The sequence below is a fragment of the Podarcis melisellensis genome, assembly GCF_964234715.1.
Source record: "Podarcis melisellensis genome assembly, chromosome: 3".
In the NCBI taxonomy this organism is placed as follows: Eukaryota; Metazoa; Chordata; class Lepidosauria; order Squamata; family Lacertidae; genus Podarcis; species Podarcis melisellensis.
The window spans coordinates 45,525,010-45,547,152 of NC_138530.1; the positions used below are offsets into that span (position 1 = coordinate 45,525,010).

Here is a 22,143-nt window from a genome sequence, read left to right on the forward strand (position 1 = left end):
CACACATGCGCGCACACACCCAGTATTGGTCCTGATTTCCTAGTTGAGTTTATATGGCGGTTCCATATAAAACTTTATTTCCACCTTCATTGCTCTTTCCCATCCACTGCAGACAATCTCCCCTTTAGGTTTGTTTCCCAATTTTTATTAAAATTGTTGAACTGATTCATGTTCCCTAAAGGACCAAACTCCAAGACCTGAATTAAACATGGTTCCAGGCTTGTTTAAAAATACTACAACCAATCCCAAATTTATTCACAGAGTGTTCTGTGCAGCTGCCTGTTGTTTAAACCAGAGCTCTTTGCCTATGTATGAAACATTAATAAGCGCACAACTAAACCGTGAGCTGATGGCCCAGTTCACAAAATGCCTCACAGGTAAAATCCTTGTTGTTACATGATCGCTCAAACTCTGTGTTTTCCTACCTTTTTCCTTCCAACATCTAGTTTTATGCAATTGATCACAGAGAGGAAATTATAACTAGTGTAGAGGCTATGCTGTGAGTTTTCTTTTAGGTGAAACATATTACATTCACAACCTTGGCTGATAAGGTGTAAAATAGTCAGTCTGACATGGAGTGGTGACAGTTTGAGAGAAGACAGAAATGAATGTTCCAAAATGCCCTTTGCCATATACTGAATCAAACCAGCTCTCAGAACTGTAATACATCATGGCTGAAAGCCAAGCCTTGTTGTTGCTATCTTCTACATACCTTCTGCACCAATCGAGACAAGTTTGACACCTTTGCTAGCTATAAAATCCAGGGCTTTGTTGACATTTGCAATTTTATGGAAACGCATCTTTCCTCTGTCTGGCTTTGGAAGTCTTTCTCCTGCAGGGAAGCAAATCAGATATATTTATTGACATTGACATGTGGCTCCAGGCACAGGCTAGCGACTAGACTGGTGAAGGGAGCATGCTGTCGCTGTAAACTATCTAAAACCATACACCAACCCGCATTACAGGTCTGTCTTATCTCCAGAGCCCATTCTCCCCTCCCTAAAGGCAAGTATAAAAGCAACTCACTTTGGAGATTTTTTTGTGTAGGAGCAAAAATCCCCAGGCAAAATTGTTTTATCTGTCCAAAATATGTCAAATAAACTGTGTACTCCCTTTTCAGCTTATTTTTTGTTAGCACTTGGGAGCGTTTTACTATTAATAATAAAGCGCTGAAGTCCTAATTCACAGCTCATCCTATCATTGTGCTCTAAGGATCCAGAAGGGCATCAAGCCCATCCTGGCTACACCATTCCAAGGCATAAGAACAGAGCTATGCTGGATCATGCCCAAGCCCCATCAAGTTCAGCATTCTGTTCCCATGGTAGCCAACCAGGTGGCTATTTGAAGCCCACAAGCCAAGGCTCACTGGCAACTGATATTCACAGGTATATTGCCTCTGTCCTGTAGGTAAGATATACCCAAAAGGAGTAGAAACCTTTGATAGCCTTATTCTCCGTTAATTTATCCTGCCCCTTTTAAAAAATCCAGGTATGCAGCTTTTAAAGCCATTTTCTGTCGTGTAATTTTTGTCATTACATGAAATGGTTCAATAAAAAGTGGGCCAACTCTTTGCCTGTCTATCTCTCTACACACACAATAGACATATGCAAATAAACAAAACAAAGTTAAAAAAAGGAACAAAACTAATACTCAACAGCATCTTTAGTTTAAATTACTCTTTCAGTTCATAGTATCAGTATAGTATCAGACAGACCCTTTAAAAAAATGTATTCTTCTCCAACCAAGTAACATGTACAAAAATGCAAATACTAAGGTATAGCATGCACAACACACATATATTGGTGAAAATAACATAAAAATGGGTGACATTAGGGAAAGTTGCTTTGTGTCACAGTTCACAGGCTAGCTGCCTAGTGAAATCAGAGACGCAGAGAGCTTCTTCCAGTTATTTTATTTAAATCAACAGAATACACAGCGAGAGCATGAATTATGCTCCCCTCATTCTCAAGATGTTGCTCAGAGTGCCCACTCCACCCACCCCCTTGCGGTACTTCTTAGCTTCCAAACCCCTCCTTACTGCCTACAGTGGCAGGCAATGGAATCTTTCTGTCTCTGTTCAGCCTTCTGCTCTAAGATGCAAAGGAATCGCCTGATCCTTAGAAAAGGAGGAGGTTCTACCAGGCTTTCAAGTGACATAGTGCCCACTGGCTGCTGTGCTGTTTCTCTCATTTCTGAATCCTGTCTCTGTTCAGGTCTAGAGCATCTGCTAGCTTTCTCCTGCTCTTCACCCTCCATTTTTCCCAGCTCTTTGCTTCTTCTTCTAGAGCGTGTCCTGTTCGCCGCCACCACCAAGAACCTGGGTCCATACTATCATCATCTTCCTCCTGCCTGGAAGTCTCTTGGGGTGGAAGTCTCCACCAATGTTCCTCATCTGCCCAATCCCTGACACTTTGCTAAAATGTGTGTCTTAGGCATTTTCATGACAACTTTTAAAAACACACATGCACATGCCATAAACTGATGTGGAAATGTGAAGAACTGAATTTAATACTGGAAAACATGAGAAACTAAAAGGAATAGATTCACCTGCCTCTAAAGCGATGGCGAAATACATTTTGACAAGATAGATATCATTTGCTGCCTTCTAAAACTAACCTGAAATGACCTCCAAGAGCAACATCAGTTTAAGGCCATTCCTGAAATCCTCTTCAATGTTCTCGATCTGCGTGCCTGCTTTCCGTAGGTGGGAATTGCACCATGCTGTAAATGTCTGCAATCACAGATTAAGAGTGTTAGAAAAAGATGGTAAACAGCTATTAACAGGAAATGTTAGAGCTTTCGATAACTTTTTTTAGGAAACTTAGTTTCAAAGCAATGCTACAGCTTAAGTGAAGATGCTAACATTCCTAAATGTTTAGCTTTGCTGTTGACAAATGCATGAAAGATATGTCTTGTGTATTTATCAATAAAGGTAAAGGTACCCCTGCCCATACGGGCCAGTTGTGTCCGACTCTAGGGTTGCGTGCCCATCTCGCTTAAGAGGCCGGGGGCCAGCGCTGTCCGGAGACACTTCCGGGTCACGTGGCCAGCGTGACGAAGCTGCTCTGGCGAGCCAGCACCAGCGCAGCACATGGAGACGCCGTTTACCTTCCCGCTATAAAGCGGTACCTATTTATCTACTTGCACTTAAGAGTGCTTTCGAACTGCTAGGTGGGCAGGAGCTGGGACCGAACGACGGGAGCTCACCCCGCTGCGGGGATTCGAACCGCCAACCATATGATCGGCAAGTCCTAGGTTTTACCCACAGCGCCACCCGCGTCCCCCTCAATATTTATCAATAGCAAGGCCATTTATGGTATTTTACCATTCTTATGTACATAATAAGCATCACGTCACACATTATGCTGTGTGTCTCCACTGGATACCTTGTATTGCCCTTATAGCACACATATGAAATCAACACACATTACTGTATTTGCCTCACCTGTTACGGTACATCCTATAGATTACATGTGGTGTACACACTAGTGGCACAACAATCCTATAAATGTCTAGTTGGAATTTAGTCCCATAGGTTTCATTGGGGCTTACCGCAAAGAAAGCATGTATAGAATTGCAGCCTAAACCTGTGGTATGTGAAGTGGCTTTAAAGTGGGCCAACAGATGCCCGATGATGTGGAGATTTGCTTATAATGGGCAGGGTCTCCTTCCGCTGAGAGACCTCAAAAACCACGACATGGTGGAACAGAAGTAGTTTGCCTGGTGGGGCAGAGCCGCTATGCTAAAAAGGTAAAGGTAAAGGTACCCCTGCCCGTACGGGCCAGTCTTGACAGACTCTGGGGTTGTGCGCCCATCTCACTCAAGAGGCCAGGGGCCAGCGCTGTCCGGAGACACTTCCGGGTCACGTGGCCAGCGTGACAAAGCTGCATCTGGCGAGCCAGAGCCGCACACGGAAACGCCGTTTACCTTCCCGCTGGTAAGCGGTCCCTATTTATCTACTTGCACCCGGAGGTGCTTTCGAACTGCTAGGTTGGCAGGCGCTGGGACCGAGCAGTGGGAGTGCACCCCGCCGCAGGGATTCGAACCGCCGACCTTTCGATCGGCAAGTCCTAGGCGCTGAGGCTTTAACCCACAGCGCCACCTGCCGCTATGCTAGTGGGTCACTATTGCTTACCAGGAGGGAGAGTGGGAGGGGCAATGCAGTACAAGCCGATTCTGTGATAGGAGTTTGAAAAGAGTAGGCTATTAAGTGACAATTTCAGTCACCTAGTGCCATACGAATCAGTGCTGCTATTAAAAGCAGGGCAGACCCCAAATATTGTGCATGTATTAGCAAAAATGACATACACAAATGTATTACGTTTGGAGAAATTGTCTGTCAGGGATGTGTAATTAGGGGAGGGACACACTAAAATGCTGAGGAGTTTTCATAAGGCTTTTAAACAAATTCTGGAAACATGGGAAATGAAATACCTAAAAGGCCCAACAAGCCAAATGTGCAGAACTGAGGAAATTCCATTGCCTTTTGTGCTATGTAGTCCTCTTTCTTGAGCCTTTCATAGAATCATATAGTTGTAGAGTTGGAAGGGACCAGAAGAGTTATTTAGTTCAACCCCCTGCGATGCAGGAATCTTTGGTCCAACGTGGGGCTCAAACCCACAACCTTGAGATTAAGACCTTCATGCTCTACCAACTGAGCTATCCCTTTATTCTGTTTCCATGTGCTGGGACTGGGAGCATGAGCTGCTGTCTCTGACTAATCTATTCTATTAATAGTCATTGCACAACTATTCAAAATATGCTCAGGTCTTAGCGATCAAGCTGTGGCCAACATCTAGCACTGTGCCCTGCACATTTTTAATCCTTTAGGATTTGAAAAGGTATTGCATTAATTAGACAGAACAAACGCCCCCCCCTCACTGCTCAACACATAGAAGCAGAGCAGGGTATCAGATGGAAGTGAAACACCAGGTGGAACTTGGAAGTCCATGTAGCAACCATGCTGCAAGCAAATACAAAGAAAACTCAATTTTTGCACTTAGTCTCGCAAAGATCCTCCCCCCCATTCAAGCTAAACACACCTGAGCACATCTTTAAAAGTGTGCTACCAACAGAAGACACAGGAAAAGCCAAAGCCTTTCTAGGATATCAGGATATACCACAACAGTTTTAAGTTTCTTTTCTTTTCTTTTTTCAGTCTAAGGGCCACATTCCCTTGTGAGAAACCTTTTAGGGGCCGCATGCATGCCAGAACAAAAGGTACAGCTCTTACGTTCTAGAGTAAGATACGATGCAGTCATACAAATGTCAGAGCTGTCCAAAGGCCTACACATCTCTCCAATCGGGCAACCAAAATGCATTATCATAGGATATATTCTTAACCCGAGGTACTACTTCCGGGTTAGCGGAGTCTGTAACATGAAGCATTTGTAACCCGAACCGTTTGTAACCCGAGGTACCACTGTATTTTGAGATGCCCACACCACTTTTTTAGATTTCCAAATGTGTTTGAAGGCCTAAAAAAGTATGGGACTCCTGCGCTAGAAAGCAGTCTGTGGCTCTATTTATGCAAAAAAGTGGTCCAAACACGTAAACTCTCAGTGTGTTTGTAAACTATTAATAGACTATTCTATACATTCCCAGTGCTCAGAAGCCATAGCACTGCAAGCACAACTGGAATTCCCTGGAAAAGGATCAGATTCAGGCAGCTGCTGCTGACAGAAGCTTTGCAGAAGGGGTAGTGATCTTGCAACCAAGGGGACCCGGCCTAAACCCTTACTGGTGGGTGTACCAGGGCAAGTGTGCCTGCTTGAAAAGAGAACTGCTTAAAAAAGAGGATAAAAAAACTACCGCTCAATTGCAAATACACCCTTTGGGCAGACCTCTGCTTGCACACTAGAACTTCCCCTTCCTCTCCTTCCCCTGACAGCCTCTTCTGCTCACCAAATCTACTCTGGACCAGATTCTGCAGGTGGTTGGAAGCTGCAGGGAGGAGGCGGAGTAGGCCTGTTGTGCAAACAAAAGTTCAATCCACTCACATACAGGCACTATTGGATTTCACCCATATAAATTAGTACATGCAATATTGTGCAAATCTGCAACCTTTGCAAAAAATAAAATAAAATTGCAATGTCTAAGTGGTCACACTAGCATCTTTAGTGCAGCTGAATGCACATTTGGAGCTGTTTTGATTTGCACTTGCAGTTCCCAGTAAACATATTCTGACACATGATAAGGTGGTGGTGTGAATCAACCCTATTAATGAATTAAAATAAATCACTGTATTAAAGAGTGGCTGAATCTAACTTTAATTGATCTGATTTTCATTAACTTGTTTTATACATTAAACAATGACTTTCATATACAGGGACAGTTTTATTAAATCTGCCATCTTTCTTAACTTTAGTTTCTTTCTGTTTCCCACCTATTCCCCTGACACTCTATGCAGTGCCCTACATGTGCACACCACATTTATAGAAAACTTTGAAACCGAGAATTCCCCAGCACTGGGTCTGAATTATTTCAGACCATGAGACCCTATGAGATGGAGTTATAATTAGGCGTCACGTCCATTGTAATCCTAAGGACGTCATCATGTGTAACCAGCAACTGTTGACAGATCTCATACCATGCATATCCTGAAATGGCAAGTCTGGAGAGTGCAGCCCACAATAGAAACAATGGCATTTATTTTTGTCCTGTTCCAAGATTGTCTCATAGAACATGTATGCTAGCCAACTGCCAGGCTTGCTTGAAGATCACCGTTCAATATTATATTACTCGTTTGAACAAAGCTCAACAACCAGGCAGCTACAGTCTTCTCGTCGTATATACGGACATCAGGAATGTACTTTGTGGAGCTTATTATAGCACTATGGAGAAGAGTCTGACACCCTCAGAACTTTTCAAATCCATCAATCCTACTGAGAGAGGATGTTGTTCAGACTGATCTCCAAGCCATGGGAAAAAAGAATGCCTTCTATCAGATACTATTTATAGACATGTGCATCCATTTAACATTTGTTTCAAAGGTTCAGGACAATGGAAAGTAATAATGGTTGCAATCCGCTAGCACTACTGCTGCACAGCCTCCATTCACATCTGTGGGACTTGCCAAGACAGGGTTGCCATATTTAAAAAATCAGGACAGAAAAGTTGTTGAGGGGTTTGTTTGTTTTTGCAAAATCACAAAGAAATTGGGCATTTTAAAGCTTTTTTTAAAAAAGAAAAATCAGCAAAAATGACACTGCTGACATCAGTTGCTTTACGGCCGAATTTTCCCAGACATTTAATCGATTTCTCCCAGGACACTGCTTTCAGATACAGTATTCCATGTATGTCCAGGATATTCCAGACATATGGCAAACCTAGAATATGTTCCATTGAAATTAATGGGTGGCTTCTTCAACTGCATCCTGAAATATTGTCTAATTATTGGTGTTAAACCCACAATGTTTTCACAAAACATTAGGATTATAAAAGCAAATGACATGTTCTCTTGGGCCAATAGCATCTTTTCATGCTACTGAAATTCTTTTGGATCACACAAGTAGGTTGTGTGTGTGTTTTTTTTAAATCCATGCTTCATTTTCAGAAAATCAAAATAATAAATAAGTGTAAATTATTCTGCTGGGAATCCAGGTAGATAAGGCTGCAATCCAAAGAAAATCAGTCATGCTTTACACTACTGAAACAAATGGGAAATTTATTTAGGCATGACAAACTTTATTGTGGGCTAATAAATGTTTGTATTCAAAGTCTGAAGCAAAAGTTTCAAAAAAACTTTGTCATTTATTTTCTTTTATGGGGCCACACAACCTTCAGTTTCAGGTGAGAAGACCATTTGTTTGAGAAGTTTTATTGGTGCAAATCAACTGTATAATCAGAACCAACCCTTGATTAGTCCAGATTATAATAATTTCTCATTCCTATAAGAGGGAACCAATAGATTTCACAACAAATTTGTCACACTGCTTTGAAAATATTTTATATCCTATCAGCTTGCTAGCCTTATACAGATTAGTCTTTGACTGGAAGCATGTAAATTCAAAGATTGTCTCTTGAAAGATCAATGGGGCAGGTATGGAATGCCCTCCCTAAAGAGATATGCCTAGTGCTGGCTTAGCCATCCTTTAGCATCAGGTTAAGACACTTTTTATTTACTCAGGAATTTTAATGTGTATAGTTCCTGCATCTGCCTAGTTCTTTTTAATTATTATTTTTTTATTTTCCTTTCTTTGACACTGGTTGCCTTTTGCTAACGTTTCACTGCATTTTGTATTACCTTTGAATCAATTTGTTATCTATATTGTTGTTTTGATGAAGGAAGCAGGGGTGTAGATCTGGCTCAAATTCATGTTAGGAAATGGTGAACACCATGGAAGGCAATGGATGAGTTCAAAAATACTGAAGTATTTTTTTTTAGCTGAAAGCATTTTCAAACAAAATTGGGGGAAGGGGGAATTATCCACGAGTAAATTCTTCCATAGAAATCCTGTAAAAATGAAAAGGTAGCTAAACAAGAGCTACTTCTTTGCTCTTGTGATGTTTTCATTTAATTCCATGGGATTTTCGCAAGAGAACTTCATAGGGAAATTATAGTCAAGTGTGCTGTAGAATAGATTACAAGGCTAGGACTGAAAGACTCAGGTTCAAATTTCAATTCAGCCACTGGGTGACTGTGGGCCAGTCACTATCTCACAGCCTAACCTACCTCACGGGGTTGTTATGAGGATAAAAAGGGGCTGGTGAGAACCATGTATTCTGCTTTGATCTCCTTGTTTGAAAGATAAGATATAAATTAAATTAAAAACAAACGAAAACCCCACTACATCAGCCTTCCCCAACCTGGTGCTGTCCAAATGTTTTGGACTACAACTCGCATCAGGTGCTAATGGGAGCTGTAGCCCAAAGCATTTGAAGGGTGCCAGGTTGGGAATGCCTGTAGAGTTGTACCTCGGGTTACAGATGCTTCAGGTTACAGACTCCGCTAACCCAGAAATAGTACCTTGGGTTAAGAACTTTGCTTCAGGATGAGAACAGAAATTGTACAGTGGCAGCGCAGTAGAAGTGGGAGGCCCCATTAGCTAAAGTGGTACCTCAGGTTAAGAACAGTTTCAGGTTAAGAACGGACCTCCAGAATGAATTAAGTTCTTAACCCGAGGTACCACTCTACTACTTTTTACATTAAACTTTTTATATTAAACACAGTTTAATGTAACTTTTTACATTAAACACAGTAAAATAAGTCTCTTTTGTTCTATTTGGTTGGGATCCAACTCATGAGTTTCATCAATGGAAGCCTGCACAAAGAATTCTGGTTGTACAATGGAACTTTCCTCCTTTTCTCCTCCTGTGTGCCCCCTGAAAGTGGCTTGGGGACAGGGAGGGACCACAAACCCCTCCCCAAACAGCACACACTCTAGGTGTGTGGGGGGGGGGGAAGAAATCATTCCATCAGGCAAGCCAAAATGCTTGCCCTAGTGGAACTATCACCTTAGCGTGACATTGAATTCCTCCCTTTATTTCATTTCATTTAAACAATGCTACAGTAGGCATTCTCAAGTTTGTGATGTTGCTGTTATCGCCACCAATTGTAGCTTCCCTCCCACAGCAAATTGCTCTCCAGGCACCATCCACAGTGCCAAACCTGAGCACCCCTTCCTCACAGCTGCCATTTAAAACAACACCATGGAATAGAATCATATAATCAAAGTGTAGAGTTGGAAGGGACCACAAGGATCATCTAGCCCAACCCCCTGCAACACAGGAATCTTTTGCCCGACATAGGACTCAAACCCACAACCCTGAGATTAAGAGTCTCATGCTCTACCAACTGAGCTATCCCTCACCACACATTGAACAGAACATGCACAAAAGTGTACAGGCTCCTTGAGCAAGGGAAGATGAAACTTCACCCGTTTGGTGTCTCTGGGGACCAGTTTACATTTCTCAGTTTAACCTACCTCACAGGGTTGTTGTGAGTATATAATTGGGAAGGGGAAGAGTCATGTACACCACCCTTAGTTCCTTGGAAGACAGATGGGATATACTGTAAATCCAGTGAATAAGTAAAGAATCTTTCCTGACCTTTCTTTGCTGTTTCTCCCATGCAGGGTCCAGGAGCAGGTCCCTGTCCCATTCTTCCTCTTGGTTCATATACTCGTCCTCTTCATACTCATAGTTATAATGTATGCTAGTGTCTATTTGGGTTGTCATGTTGTTTTAAGAATCAGATGGCTTTTCACACCTGCAGAGGTTTCTTGGCTCTTAATAAGAAGTTCTCAAAAATAAATTGATCAGGCAGGCAATTCTGTCTTCTTTTATTTTCTTTCTTCTGCAGGAAAGTCTTGCTGGTGTGTGAGAGAGGGAAGTTTTCAGGTTGCAGGTTAAGAGCTTGCCTTCCCTTTCTTCCTGTCTTTCTTTCTGCCCCTGGACTGCTACTGTGATTCTCCGAAAGGAAGCCTGGCTCGTGCCGAAGGCTCATTCCGATTCTGCCTCTTATCCCCTTGCCTTGTCACGTGTCTCTGCCCTGCCTCCCACATCCATCCCCCTCCCCTCTTTTCCCAAGTCCCTCCTTAGATGCTCGCAAGCCGGATTTCAACAGGCTGAACAATCTCCTCCCCCCGCCTTAAAAAGAGGATAAAATAGACGTGTGTATTTTCGATCTTAGGAAAAAGGACGATAGGCCTGCCATGCCCTATTGTCCTTTTTCTAAGGATCATCAGGAGAGTGAGTTGCAAGAGGAGAGAGGATGCTTTAGAGATAAAGTCTCCAAACCTCTGGGGTTTCTCCACTCAAAAGCGCTGGATTTAAGAAGGCAGTTCTTCTTGGATTCAAGCAGAACATGGCTCTTATTCCTTGGCTTCTCGGGCTGCTTTCTTGCTTCTACCTTCTAGCTCACACACCTCAACTCTGGCCTTTGCCTTTCTAACAGACAGTTGAGAGAGGGGTGCCACCCATTTGTTTTCTAGCACAGAACCACTTCCTTAGTTACCTTAATGACTCATACATAGGCTGTTACAAAGAAATTTGCCTGGCTATTCCAGCAATCAAATCCTTGTCGGATCCAAGCATACAGTCTACTGCCCACCCCCCAAATTCACAGCAATACAGATGCTAAGTATCAGGAAAAGGCTTAGTTGGAAAATATGGGAAGTTCAAAAAACAACAAGCCTCTACAATGAAATTAGATTGGTCCATAATTAGTAATGTATTTTGAAATGTTAATTTCTACATAGAAAAGCTTGGAAATAAACATGTGATTTGTACCCAAAAAAACACCACATGGGGGAATTATTCACAGGTGACCAACACCCTAAATTGTAAACATACTCTTTGAAATAATCATTTTTATTTCAATGGAGCTAATTTTCATGCAAGCACATTTAGCATTGCTGCCTTATTCTGGCAGTCTTATTAAATTTAAAAAGGTTACCCCAAAATGATCTGTGAATCAATCTTTCTCCCTGTCTGTTAAGGCACTAGAACTGAAGAAACACCATCCAGGCTTACAATGTAATACACACGGTGACAGGTGGAAAACTACAAATAGTGCTGGCATAAGGTTGGAAAAAATGGTGCGACACATCCAGGATTTTAAAAATGGTTCTACAAAGGGAATGCAAGGGGAGGGAGTGTGGAGCAGAGAGGGAGAGAAAGGGAGGGCAGGACGGGGTTTAGAATAACCTATTACAAGCTTTCAGACAGTCATGTGTACTCAGCTGCATTTCTGTTTCACATTAGCTCGTGAAATTTCCAGAATAATAAGCAAAGGGCAAAAAAACTGAACTTCTAGAGCCACTTTGAAGTCTAAAATATATACAGTAGTTAGTAAAATCTCTCTTCCCCCCCCCCCCCAGTGCTTTCACTATTTTGAAATACTGTATGTGCCACACCACTCTTCAACACTGCTTTAGACTCAATCTCTTTGGTACAAATTTAGCAGACTGGAAGGTTGCTGACTCCATCACATTGACATCCCTACTGAACCCATCCTGCCCAAGGCTGCCCAACCCCACCTAGACTTCACACTACCTGTTTCAAAGGATGCTGTGCCCTTACCTGGCATCTTTATCAGAAGCACCAGCTGGCCACAAAAGGGTTCTCGCCCTCAGCCCTGGTATCCTTGTCCAGAAGAGGGGTTGGCTCAAGGCAGCAGCCAGGAATCTTGAAGCCAACCATGATGCTGACATGAATCACAATCTGTTTCAGTATTTTAACTTCCTGTGTGTTTTAACGTATTGTAATTATTGCATTATTTTACAGTTTAATCTTTTTTGTAAAGTGATGGCTATAATGTTCATGAAATATAAATAGGAAAACTAGCTGGTTAGGCCTCATCTTGATCTAAAGCAAGGGTGAGGAAACTTTATCTCTCCCCCATCCTGACAGACCTGCTTTGAGAGGTCAGCAGAACCATCCAAGTTGAACTGAACGATCTGTACTTTAGCTGGACTTAGATGTCCCTCGGGGTCCCTTCCCACTCTATAATTCTGTGATTCTATTATTTCCATCCCGCTTTCTGAAGTCACACCTCTACCTGCCCCACAGCTTACAATAAAGAAGTCCTCAGGTATGTGTGGTTCAGGGAAAATGACTCCACGGGCCAAATGAGAAGGTGTGGTGCGCCAATTTTAGCCCAAGGACCATAGGTTCCCAACCCCTGATCTAGTGAATCCAATCAGGGCCTAGTCAGTCTGAGAAGTTGATGCCAGTAAATTACACCATCCTTTGACCATGTGGCCAAAACTGGAATCAATTTGTTGGCTTTGTCTGTAGCAATCTCTCATTTAAATACAGTACCTCGGGTTAAGTACTTAATTCGTTCCGGAGGTCCGCTCTTAACCTGAAACTGTTCTTAACCTGAAGCACCACTTTAGCTAATGGGGCCTCCTGCTGCCGCCGCACCGCTGGAACATGATTTCTGTTCTCATCTTGAAGCAAAGTTCTTAACCTGAAGCACTATTTCTGGGTTAGCAGAGTCTGTAACCTGAAGTGTATGTAACCTGAGGTACCACTGTACTTAATTCGTTCAGGAGGTCCATTCTTAACCTGAGACTGTTCTTAACCTGAAGCACCACTTTAGCTAATGGGGCCTCCTGCTGCCGCCGCGCCGCCAAAGCATGATTTCTGTTCTCATCCTGAAGCAAAGTTCTTAACCCGAGGTACTATTTCTGGGTTAGCGGAGTCTGTAACCTGAAGCGTACGTAACCTGAAGTGTATGTAACCCGAGGTACCACTGTACATTCAAATAATTTCTTCAGGATAGTATTCCAAAGGTTTTTCACTAAATAATGGTGCCAAGTGGGAAGACTTCTGCTTACCCAATGGGACTTTCTCCCCTCCTTGAGTCATCCCCAGATCTGCTTCAGAAGATAGGGGGAACCCCTAGAGCAGATGTAAGGGATACAGGCCAGGAGGAGAGGGGCAGGATGTTTCACTGTGCAAGGAGAAAATGGAACTTTTAACTATGTTGAATTCTACCCTGAGGCATTTTGGGGGCTTACTTTCCAATGCAGCCCCATATGTGCTCGAAGGATGGACCCTTGAGGGCTGAGAGCACCTCTGAAGTAATATTAATTGTATCACTGGGATGCAGCTAGAAGGGGAATCTGTGGAGGTAGAAAACAGATCTGACCCACAGGCGCCTAGATTCGCCAGCAGGAGAACTTAGCAGAGTTAAAAACACTTTCAGCATTAACAGTAGTATAGCATGGAATATATGTTGTTAAACCCAGTGCTTTTTTCTGGGGGTACGCATACCCCTAAACATTTTGTGAATCTAAGTTTGGCCTCATTGAGGGGCAGTATTTCAATGTGAGTAGGAAAATGAGAGGACTCCTAAACATTTCTTTAGGGGGGGGGGGAAGCACTGGTTAAACCTTTTTGCATATCCCATTTAGTCTGTCTTAAAAACACTTGCCCCTCTCTGCCTGCCTCTCTAGTGATGAACAGACCATGCACAGCAGTATTTTTAGGAGCACCAGTGAAGTGGTCTGTGATCCTAGGATTCTGTATCCTAGGATTTGGAGAGGAACCACAGCTCAGTGGCAGCGTACATGCTTTGCATACAGGTTTAATCCGTGCTATCTCTAGTTAAAAGCAGCAAGCGTCTGGTAATGAGAAAAGTTATCTGCCTGAAATGGTAGCTGCTGCCAGTCAGAGTGGGCCATAATGAACTAAAGGGGGGAAATTGGCACAGGGCAGTTTCTTATGTTTCCATTATCATTAGCAATGTTGCGGAGAATGCTGGAATGTCACTGATGGACACATGATACAACCACTTAATGTGGGCAGAATGATGTGGGCTCATCTTGTCTTCTGTGCATTGCCTTCCATTACACATTCATTCTGGTGAAATTCTCACCTAGGAATCTCTGCTCTCTCATTTATCACTTTTTCCTATTATCCAGCGCCCGCCATTCCCTTAATATTCCCTTCATTTTCTTCACAGAAAATGTGTCACCTGTCTCTTAAATTTACAAGCCATGCATTTTCACAGTAAATTACATTTAAAATGATCATGCAGCAGCCTTGTTCTATTCAGAAAAAGATGCACAATAATATAGATGTGTTGTTAGGAAGAGTGTTGATGTGCTGTGTTGTTGGCGTCACAGCATGCAAAATGATTTATGGGGTAATCCCAAGGTTAAAACAAGTGGGAGGCACAGTGTGAATTACCCTCTAAATCATCGCAGCAATACAAGCCAACATCTGTGCCTGGGGATTCAATGCTTCTCATTCTTCCTGTGAAAGATGGCACATAAGTTTAATTTGTATTTTAATAATGTCTCCTTCTTTGCAGTACTGTGCAAACATAAGATCCAATCCTTCCCTAGGTTGGTTGAGTGAATGTGATGGAAGAATCTCCTAAGGTGTAAAGAGCCCTTTTTCTTTCTCTCCCCCAGTTCAAGCAGGCATGAGTTCACACGGGGAATGGGCGACATCTGATTCCCATATCCATCCCCCCTTATTCCACTTGGTTAGGGAGCACATGCCGAGTGCGAGAGATTGGATGTGGATGCAAGAGGTGTGCATAGGACTGCCATTTTCTATAATTGCCTAATGAAGTGACCTGCATGTGTGCTCACGGCAGGGAGGAGAGCAAGTAGCTGTTATGGGGATCTCTCTCTGTGAGTGGAGAAAACCAAATTGCGCAGTTTTCCCGTTTCTTTGAATTTAATCTGGCAATCCTGCAATCCTATGGGTTTTTACTAAACTATGTCCTACAGTTCAGTGGAGCTTATTCCCTAGTTCAGAGATGGCTAGTCCCTTGTTCCGGGGCCTAATCCGGCCCCTCAAGTAGTTTTTTCACCCTTCCTCAAAAAAAACCCACCCTTTTTTGGCAGCAAAAAGAATAAAAATGACAGTAGGCAAAGCACGGTGGTGGGCTAAGCCCAGCAACTCTGATAGGTTTTACCGACTGAAGCAAATGAGCTGTTTCAAAAACACACACATACAAAAAAAAAGTTCCTCTGCAAAATGAAAATGGTATACCAATGTTGTCTTTCAGATTTCACGTTAACTATGGATAATAAATAAATAAACAAGCGGAGTCCCCAAACAAAGCTGAATTCATTGCGCATTCCCTTGCTTAATTCTTCCCTTCTCAGCAGCATCAGTCGGCCAAGTGGCGGCGGAGGCCTCGCGGGGGCAGCAGAGAGCAAAGACCGGGTGGGAGGAAGGGAAAGACGCCGGCTCCGTTACCCTTGCCATTACCCTCTAACGACGGAAGCGGAAGCACGAGTCCCCTCTCTGGCTTCCGGGTCATAGGTGAAACACCTGGTGGACCTTCCCACGTGGAGGGAAAAGAAAAAGAAGCACCGTGGGAACCGGCAGCGTCCCAGGTTAGTCCTTTCCTCTCGAGATCTCGCCTTCTCTCAGCACGAAACAAGCAGCGGCTTCAGATACCGTGAACAGTTAAGCTCCTTTCTTCCCGGGTCTCCCATTGCCTTTCGAGGCTCAGCTGCTCGTGCAGCACTGCAACATTTGATCAGTCGCTGAAGAGTTACGTCTGAGTCTTGATTCATTATATTAACTGCAGGCCCACTTTCATTATTGACTATGGAATATTTGTCATTCATTTGCATTTTGCTGTGCTCTTAGTATCAGCCATTTTTCACGGCCAGTTTTTCCTTTGCAGTCCATCTTTCTCGAAAGCTTTCAAGAAGGTTTTTTGTCAAGCCCCAACTCTGGCTTCATAGCATAGGAAGAAGGGGTTGGGGAGAAGGATGCAATATATATAGACAGTGAGCATGCCCTTTTAATGGTTATAGGTCATGTAAGGGACATGGGTGGCGCTATAGTCTAAACCACTGAAGCCTCTTGGGCTTGCTGATCAGAAGGTCAGTGGTTCAAATCGCTGCAATGGGGTGAGCTCCTGTTGCTCTGTCCCAGCTGCTGCCAAGCTAGCAGTTCAAAAGCACACCAGTGCAAGTAGATAAGTAGGTACTGCTGCGGTGGGAAGATAAATGGCGTTTCTGTGCACTCTGGTTTCCGTCATGGTGTTCTGTTGCACCAGAATGCTGTTCTGAATGTTGGCGGTGGGGAGGAAAATCCCTCCTCCCACCGCAAGCCCCAGGAACAGAGAAGCGCTGCGCCCCTTCCCCTCTGTTCCCGTACCTGTCCTGAAGGCTTGCGGTGGGGAGAAAACCCTTCTCCGCACCGCCAGCCTGGCAAGCGGTTTCCATAGGAACGCATTAATTGATTTTCAATGCATTCCTATGGGAAACCGTGCTTCGCAAGACGAAAAACTCGCAAGAAGAAAAAACTTGCAGAACGAATTAATTTTGTCTTGCGAGGCACCACTGTACTTATGATTTTGCTAATAGGCAAATTGGTTCAAAACTAGAGATTCTTTTAATAAATTCTGGTTTATCTAATAGTTCCTAGATCTGTTAAAACCTTTGATTTCCCTCCCCACAGGTTTAAAAAATGACATCCCTCGCTCACCAGCTTAAGCGCCTTGCGCTCCCTCAGAATGACCCCAGTCTCTTGTCTCGAAGTGAAGTAGCATCACTACTGTTTGACTGTAAGGAAGCTGCCAATATTGACAGGGATACATTTTTTGCAATAGGTAAGTGAGGGGCTTAAGGGTCTTGTATGATGCCTGAGGGGTCAATAAATTTGGCTGGCCTATGCAACCAGCCAAAATTTGTGGTTACTGCTAACTGTCTTCACATACGGAGGAAGAAGATATTGTCTCTCATGCTGGCTTAAGTTTTGGAGTTATCAGAAACACGGGTCAGGCATTGTTTCTCCAAAATAGAGCATGAAATCAGAAATGCACCTTTCAGTTTGGACTCAGTGAAAGACCATATGTCTGCTCAGTGCAGAATATGCTCACCACTGGTGAATGCATTTGTGGACTCTGAACAAGGTTTATTGTCAATTTACCATAAAGGGTCATCTGTTTTCTGCTGCTCCAAATGAAGTAAGATTGTTTTGGTGAATTTCATATTCAACTCAGGATTATAAGCAGGAATTTCTTTACCTTTAACCTTGGCTGATAATTCATAAACAGTTCACAAACTGTTGTGTAGAAAGGGTGAATTCTCCTAGCTCTTTCTTGCTCAAAAGTATGTTGCCTGAGAAAAATAAAACCTTGCAATTGTGAGAAGAAAATTAACATTATTTCGATAGCTGTTTAATTCAGGTTGTATGTTTAATAACAAATTAGGGGCATTCTGTATTACACTTCTGTTATATCTCACACTCCTGCCAATCTAGCAGTTTGAAAGGACGTCAAAGTGCAAGTAGATAAATAGGTACCACTCCAGCGGGAGGGTAAACAGCATTTCCGTGCACTGCCCTGGTTCTCCAGAAGTGGCTTAGTCATGCAGGCCATATGACCCAGAAGCTGTACGCCCGCTCCCTCAGCAAGTAAAGCGAGATGAGCGTTGCAACCCCAGAGTCGGCCACAACTGAACCTAATGGTCAGGGGTCCCTTTACCTTTATATCTGATACAATAGTGAAAGCCCACCCCCAGCACACACACACCCATATAAGCAACAGCCTTAAGGTCCTTGCTACTTGCAGCCAGTATCATTACCCATTTTGCACTGTTTAAGGAGAAACCTACAAGAAACTTGTGTTGCATAATCTTGTGAGAGATTGCATTTTAGTTGGTTCTGGGGTGATTAAAAGAACAATGTCATGTAGTAGAAACCAAGTTCACTTCTAAAGAAGAATGTAAATATAATAAATACAATTGTGTTGTTTGTACCTTGAGCCTGTGCAGATATCAGTAAATTGCTCCATGGCTCTACAGTGCATCTGCGTGGAGAAAGTAACACCTGGTTTATGATTCTGGCCAATGTGAATTAGCAGCTGTATGTGTGCATTTGATGGATCAAGCATTATTTGCCCCATGTGGCTTCATCGCCAGGGATCCTCTGCATAGAATGATTTGTCACTGACTGGACAGGCTCGTAAAACTGTGTGATGTACTGAAAGTATTCCAATATCTTTCCTAGGGTGCACTGGGCTAGATGAGCTGATGGGGATTGATCCTTCCTTTGAGATTTTTCAGCCGACACTTTTCAGTCAAAAGTCCAAAGGTTTGGAACGCAGTGTCCAAACAAAGGCAGTAAACCAGCAGCTGGATGAAAATATTTCATTGTTCCTGATTCACTTGTCTCCTTACTTCATGCTCAAACCAGCGCAGAAGTGCCTAGAGTGGCTGATTCACAGGTAATTCATTCATGCACCTCTAAGCCTTGATTGTAGTAAACTACCCACATCTTCGGGAAAGTTACAACAAGCGTTGTCCCAAGAGGGCAATATTTCAGGGCAGTTCAGGGAACAGAGGTTATAGCATCAGTTGAGATGTGTAATCAACTTTCGCTTTATATTGTGTGAGGCTGGATCTTGTGGTCTGCCATTTGCAAATCATTCTCAAGCACTGCCCCATGCTAGACGGGCAATACTGTGACCGGTAGGAGCTATTGTGAAGTAAATGTATTTGACACAGAAACTCCTATGTCTAATCATGTGCTTGTGTTATGTCTGTTAGGTTCCATATCCATCTGTACAACCAGGACAGTTTGATCGGCTGTGTATTGCCCTATCATGAGACAAAGTTGTTTGTGAAAGTTATCCAGCTTCTGAAAATTAGTGACCCAACTCAAAGGTGGCATTGGCTGTATCCAATTCAGGTGAAGTAGCAAAAGATGAATATATGTTGTTATATTTTTAATACTGTTACAGTGGAACCTCTACTCACGACCACAATCCGTTCCGGAGGCCCGTCCTTATGGCGAAACGGGTCTCTGGGAGAGGCGCCATTGTGCACAGGTGGCAATTGCCCACTTCTGCACAGGTTTGAATGGCGATCGCCACTCCAGTGCAAACCTGCCAATTACTTCCGGGTTTGCTGTGGTTGCAACTTGAAATGTCTGTGAGTGGAGGCAGTTGTAAGTAGAGGTTCTACTGTATTATCCCTGGTTGTCTGCATCATAACCTCATCAGTGGTTTTGACACTTGGAACTTCATGGGGAGCTCATACCTTTGTTTATCTGCCTTCTTTGCACGTTGGCTGTGGGCCTGGTCAGAGTCAACTTACTAAATTGAATGGCTTGCTTCTTTGGCCCCGTACTTACAGTTCCCTTTCGACTATGTACATTTTTCTCTGTATGCCAGGGACAGGGAAGCTGTGGCCTGCAGATATTATTGGACTCAAAATCCAATCAAGCCTAGCCAGCATGGGCAATGGACGAAATATGACATCTGATGTCCCAGCCAGCGTTTTTGTTGGTCTGGGATTATGGGAGTTGTAGTCCAACAACACCCCTAGCGCCACAGATTCCCTATTTCTGCTGTATACTTTCACTGCTTTTTAAGTTTTGCTTTTTCCATATTGTTGACTATACCTTTCAATACATTAAACAGAATAAACCAGGATTTTTATTATGCCTGTTCAGTCTTCCACTGATTTACTTGTAACTAGCAACACAATTTCATGTATGTGTACTGGCAAGTGTAGGCTGCAGTCTTGTACAAAATTACTTGAAAATAATTCCTATTGAATTGCATGGAGTAAACATATTAATTTATAGTACATTTCCCCATCTTTCCTCCAAGGAGCTCAGAACAGCTTACATAATCACTCACACCCCACCCCCCCAATTGGTATTATCACAACAAACTTTTGTGGTAGTTTAGAATGAAAGTGATTGGTCCAGCAACAGTGCTGGGAGTTCCCTGATGCGTAGCCGCCCAGAGTGGCTGGGGCAATCCAGTCAAATGAGTGGCATATAAATAATAAAATTACTATTATAGGTTTAACCACATGGCTGCACACATATAGCTAGCGGCATGTTTGCAAATACCATGGGCATCCGTGGTACATAGATTCGTGTAACTAGATGGAGGATTATTCTCTGTGATGTAAAGTGCCTTGAATTTATGATAATGGGAACTACTTATTGTTTTCTGTATTTTCTGTCTGAATTTTAATTAACAATTTTTTCTCTTTCTCTTCTGATCCTTTCTTTTTTCCTCAATTGCAGAAACCAGGAGTCCCTCTTGCAAGGGGAACTTTGATCACACACTGCTACAAAGACCTGGGTTTCATGGATTTCATATGCAGTCTAGTGACAAAATCTTTAAAGGTTGGTGTGCTGTTCCAGGGTAGTGTCAATTTGATGTTCTCCACACTTGTTTAAATACCACTTCAGTGAAACACTGAAAGGAAAGGAAAATTGTTTAGAAATTCTAAATAGCAGTTATTGTGTTTCAGCCCATTTATGCTGGGCAGACCTGAACAATGGCTGTGTTTACCAAATATCACACTATAAAATTATTGGATCCATTTAGCTGATCCTTCATGATTTATTTATTTTTCTTCTAATGAAGGATATTTCCCTGGCAAATGCATTATTTTAAGCAGGAGTTTGGCATTCCTCAATGGGAAATAACTATTATCTTGTTAGGCAATTGGAATTTCCTGGGGTCCATTTGCATTCTTACCAACTGGGGATCTGGTACATGTGCTTGAGGGTGGTGAGCTTCTCCCTATTTGGAAGGAATCCCAGGGGTCATCTAGTCCACCCCTGGCAATGCCGGAATGTCAGCTAAAACATGTGTGACTTGTACAGGATCTCTGGCAAGTACGTGAGCTAGCCCAACCTTTCTCAATACAGTATGGAAAGCAAATCATGCCATACAAGTGTTGTTTTTGCCTTTGTTTTATCATTATCCTAAATACACATCTCACTTCTCTCTCTAGGCCTTTTCACTATATCCAGGGAACTTATCACAACTGAGAGTCCTGTTTACTTTTTATGCCTCTACAATTGTGTCTGCTCTTGGGGCTGCAGCACGTATAACAGACTCTCTAGTTTCCAGGCTGCTTCCTTATATCCAAAAGGTACAGTTTTCCAGAAGTGATCAATTTTGCTCTTTCAATTTGCAGTTTTGGTTTGTGGGCATGTATTTTGCAGTAGATAAACAGAGACTTCCTTTTTTTAACTAGCCGCATGTTGAATGTTGGCTTTGAAGGGAAAGCCTGTTGAGGTTGTCATGGTTTCCAGATGCACCAGCATTATATGAAAATGATACTTAATGATTGTCAGTCTCTCACGTTCTCTCAGCTATTACTTTTTCCACCTGTATTTGAATTGTACAGTATTATATATTGGGGTGGGTGTGTTGTTATCACCTGAGAGCACAAGCCTGTTTATAATCCTCATCCCTGGTGTTGCCAGGTCACCAATGGGACTTCAGTGTTAAATCAAGTTCAGTGTTGTAGCCACTGGTAGTGAGAAATTTTACTGTATTTATTGGCAATACCCCAGTTATGGGATTGCTTTTCAGAAGCAGGAGCTGCCTTGTTTGCGAAGTGGATATTATTTAAAGTTTTTGTAGATGTGAGTCTTCCAGAATACTCTGTTAAATACTCCTCCCAAAGACCTGCCCTGTTTCTCTGTCAAATTGTCAAAAATATTTCCTCACCCTAGGGTTTGAAGTCGACCTTGGTGGATTACAGAGCAGCAACCTACATGATCATAAGCCAGTTGGCTGTGAAGATGACAATGGAAGTATCTCTGGTTCGTTCCCTGGCATTGCAAATCAGCAAGACTTTGACCAAAATGCCCTCTCTTATCAAAGAGGGCTTAGGCTGCCTCATCATCCTGCTACAGAGTCAGAAGGAGGAAGGGCTTGGGAAAAAGTAAGTTGAG

The 22,143-nt window shown here is 42.9% G+C and overlaps 2 protein-coding genes across 2 annotated transcripts in view; one reads left to right on the top strand and one right to left on the bottom strand.

Moving 5' to 3' along the window:
- ACTN2 (actinin alpha 2) overlaps positions 1–10,450 on the bottom strand; it is a 50,109-nt gene extending 39,659 nt beyond the window's left edge. Inside the window, exons 1-3 of the mRNA XM_081906814.1 lie at positions 10,051–10,450; positions 2,617–2,731; positions 713–832 (exon numbers count right to left, since the gene is read on the bottom strand). Of these exons, the coding sequence (XP_081762940.1) occupies positions 713–832; positions 2,617–2,731; positions 10,051–10,179 (364 nt within the window). The 5' untranslated portion in view covers positions 10,180–10,450. The remainder of the gene's footprint in view (positions 1–712; positions 833–2,616; positions 2,732–10,050) is intronic.
- Positions 10,451–15,669: 5,219 nt separating this feature from the next.
- HEATR1 (HEAT repeat containing 1) overlaps positions 15,670–22,143 on the top strand; it is a 34,754-nt gene continuing 28,280 nt past the window's right edge. The window contains exons 1-7 of the mRNA XM_081906743.1: positions 15,670–15,809; positions 16,888–17,038; positions 18,439–18,655; positions 18,978–19,119; positions 20,473–20,574; positions 21,192–21,332; positions 21,922–22,133. Of these exons, the coding sequence (XP_081762869.1) occupies positions 16,897–17,038; positions 18,439–18,655; positions 18,978–19,119; positions 20,473–20,574; positions 21,192–21,332; positions 21,922–22,133 (956 nt within the window). The 5' untranslated portion in view covers positions 15,670–15,809; positions 16,888–16,896. The remainder of the gene's footprint in view (positions 15,810–16,887; positions 17,039–18,438; positions 18,656–18,977; positions 19,120–20,472; positions 20,575–21,191; positions 21,333–21,921; positions 22,134–22,143) is intronic.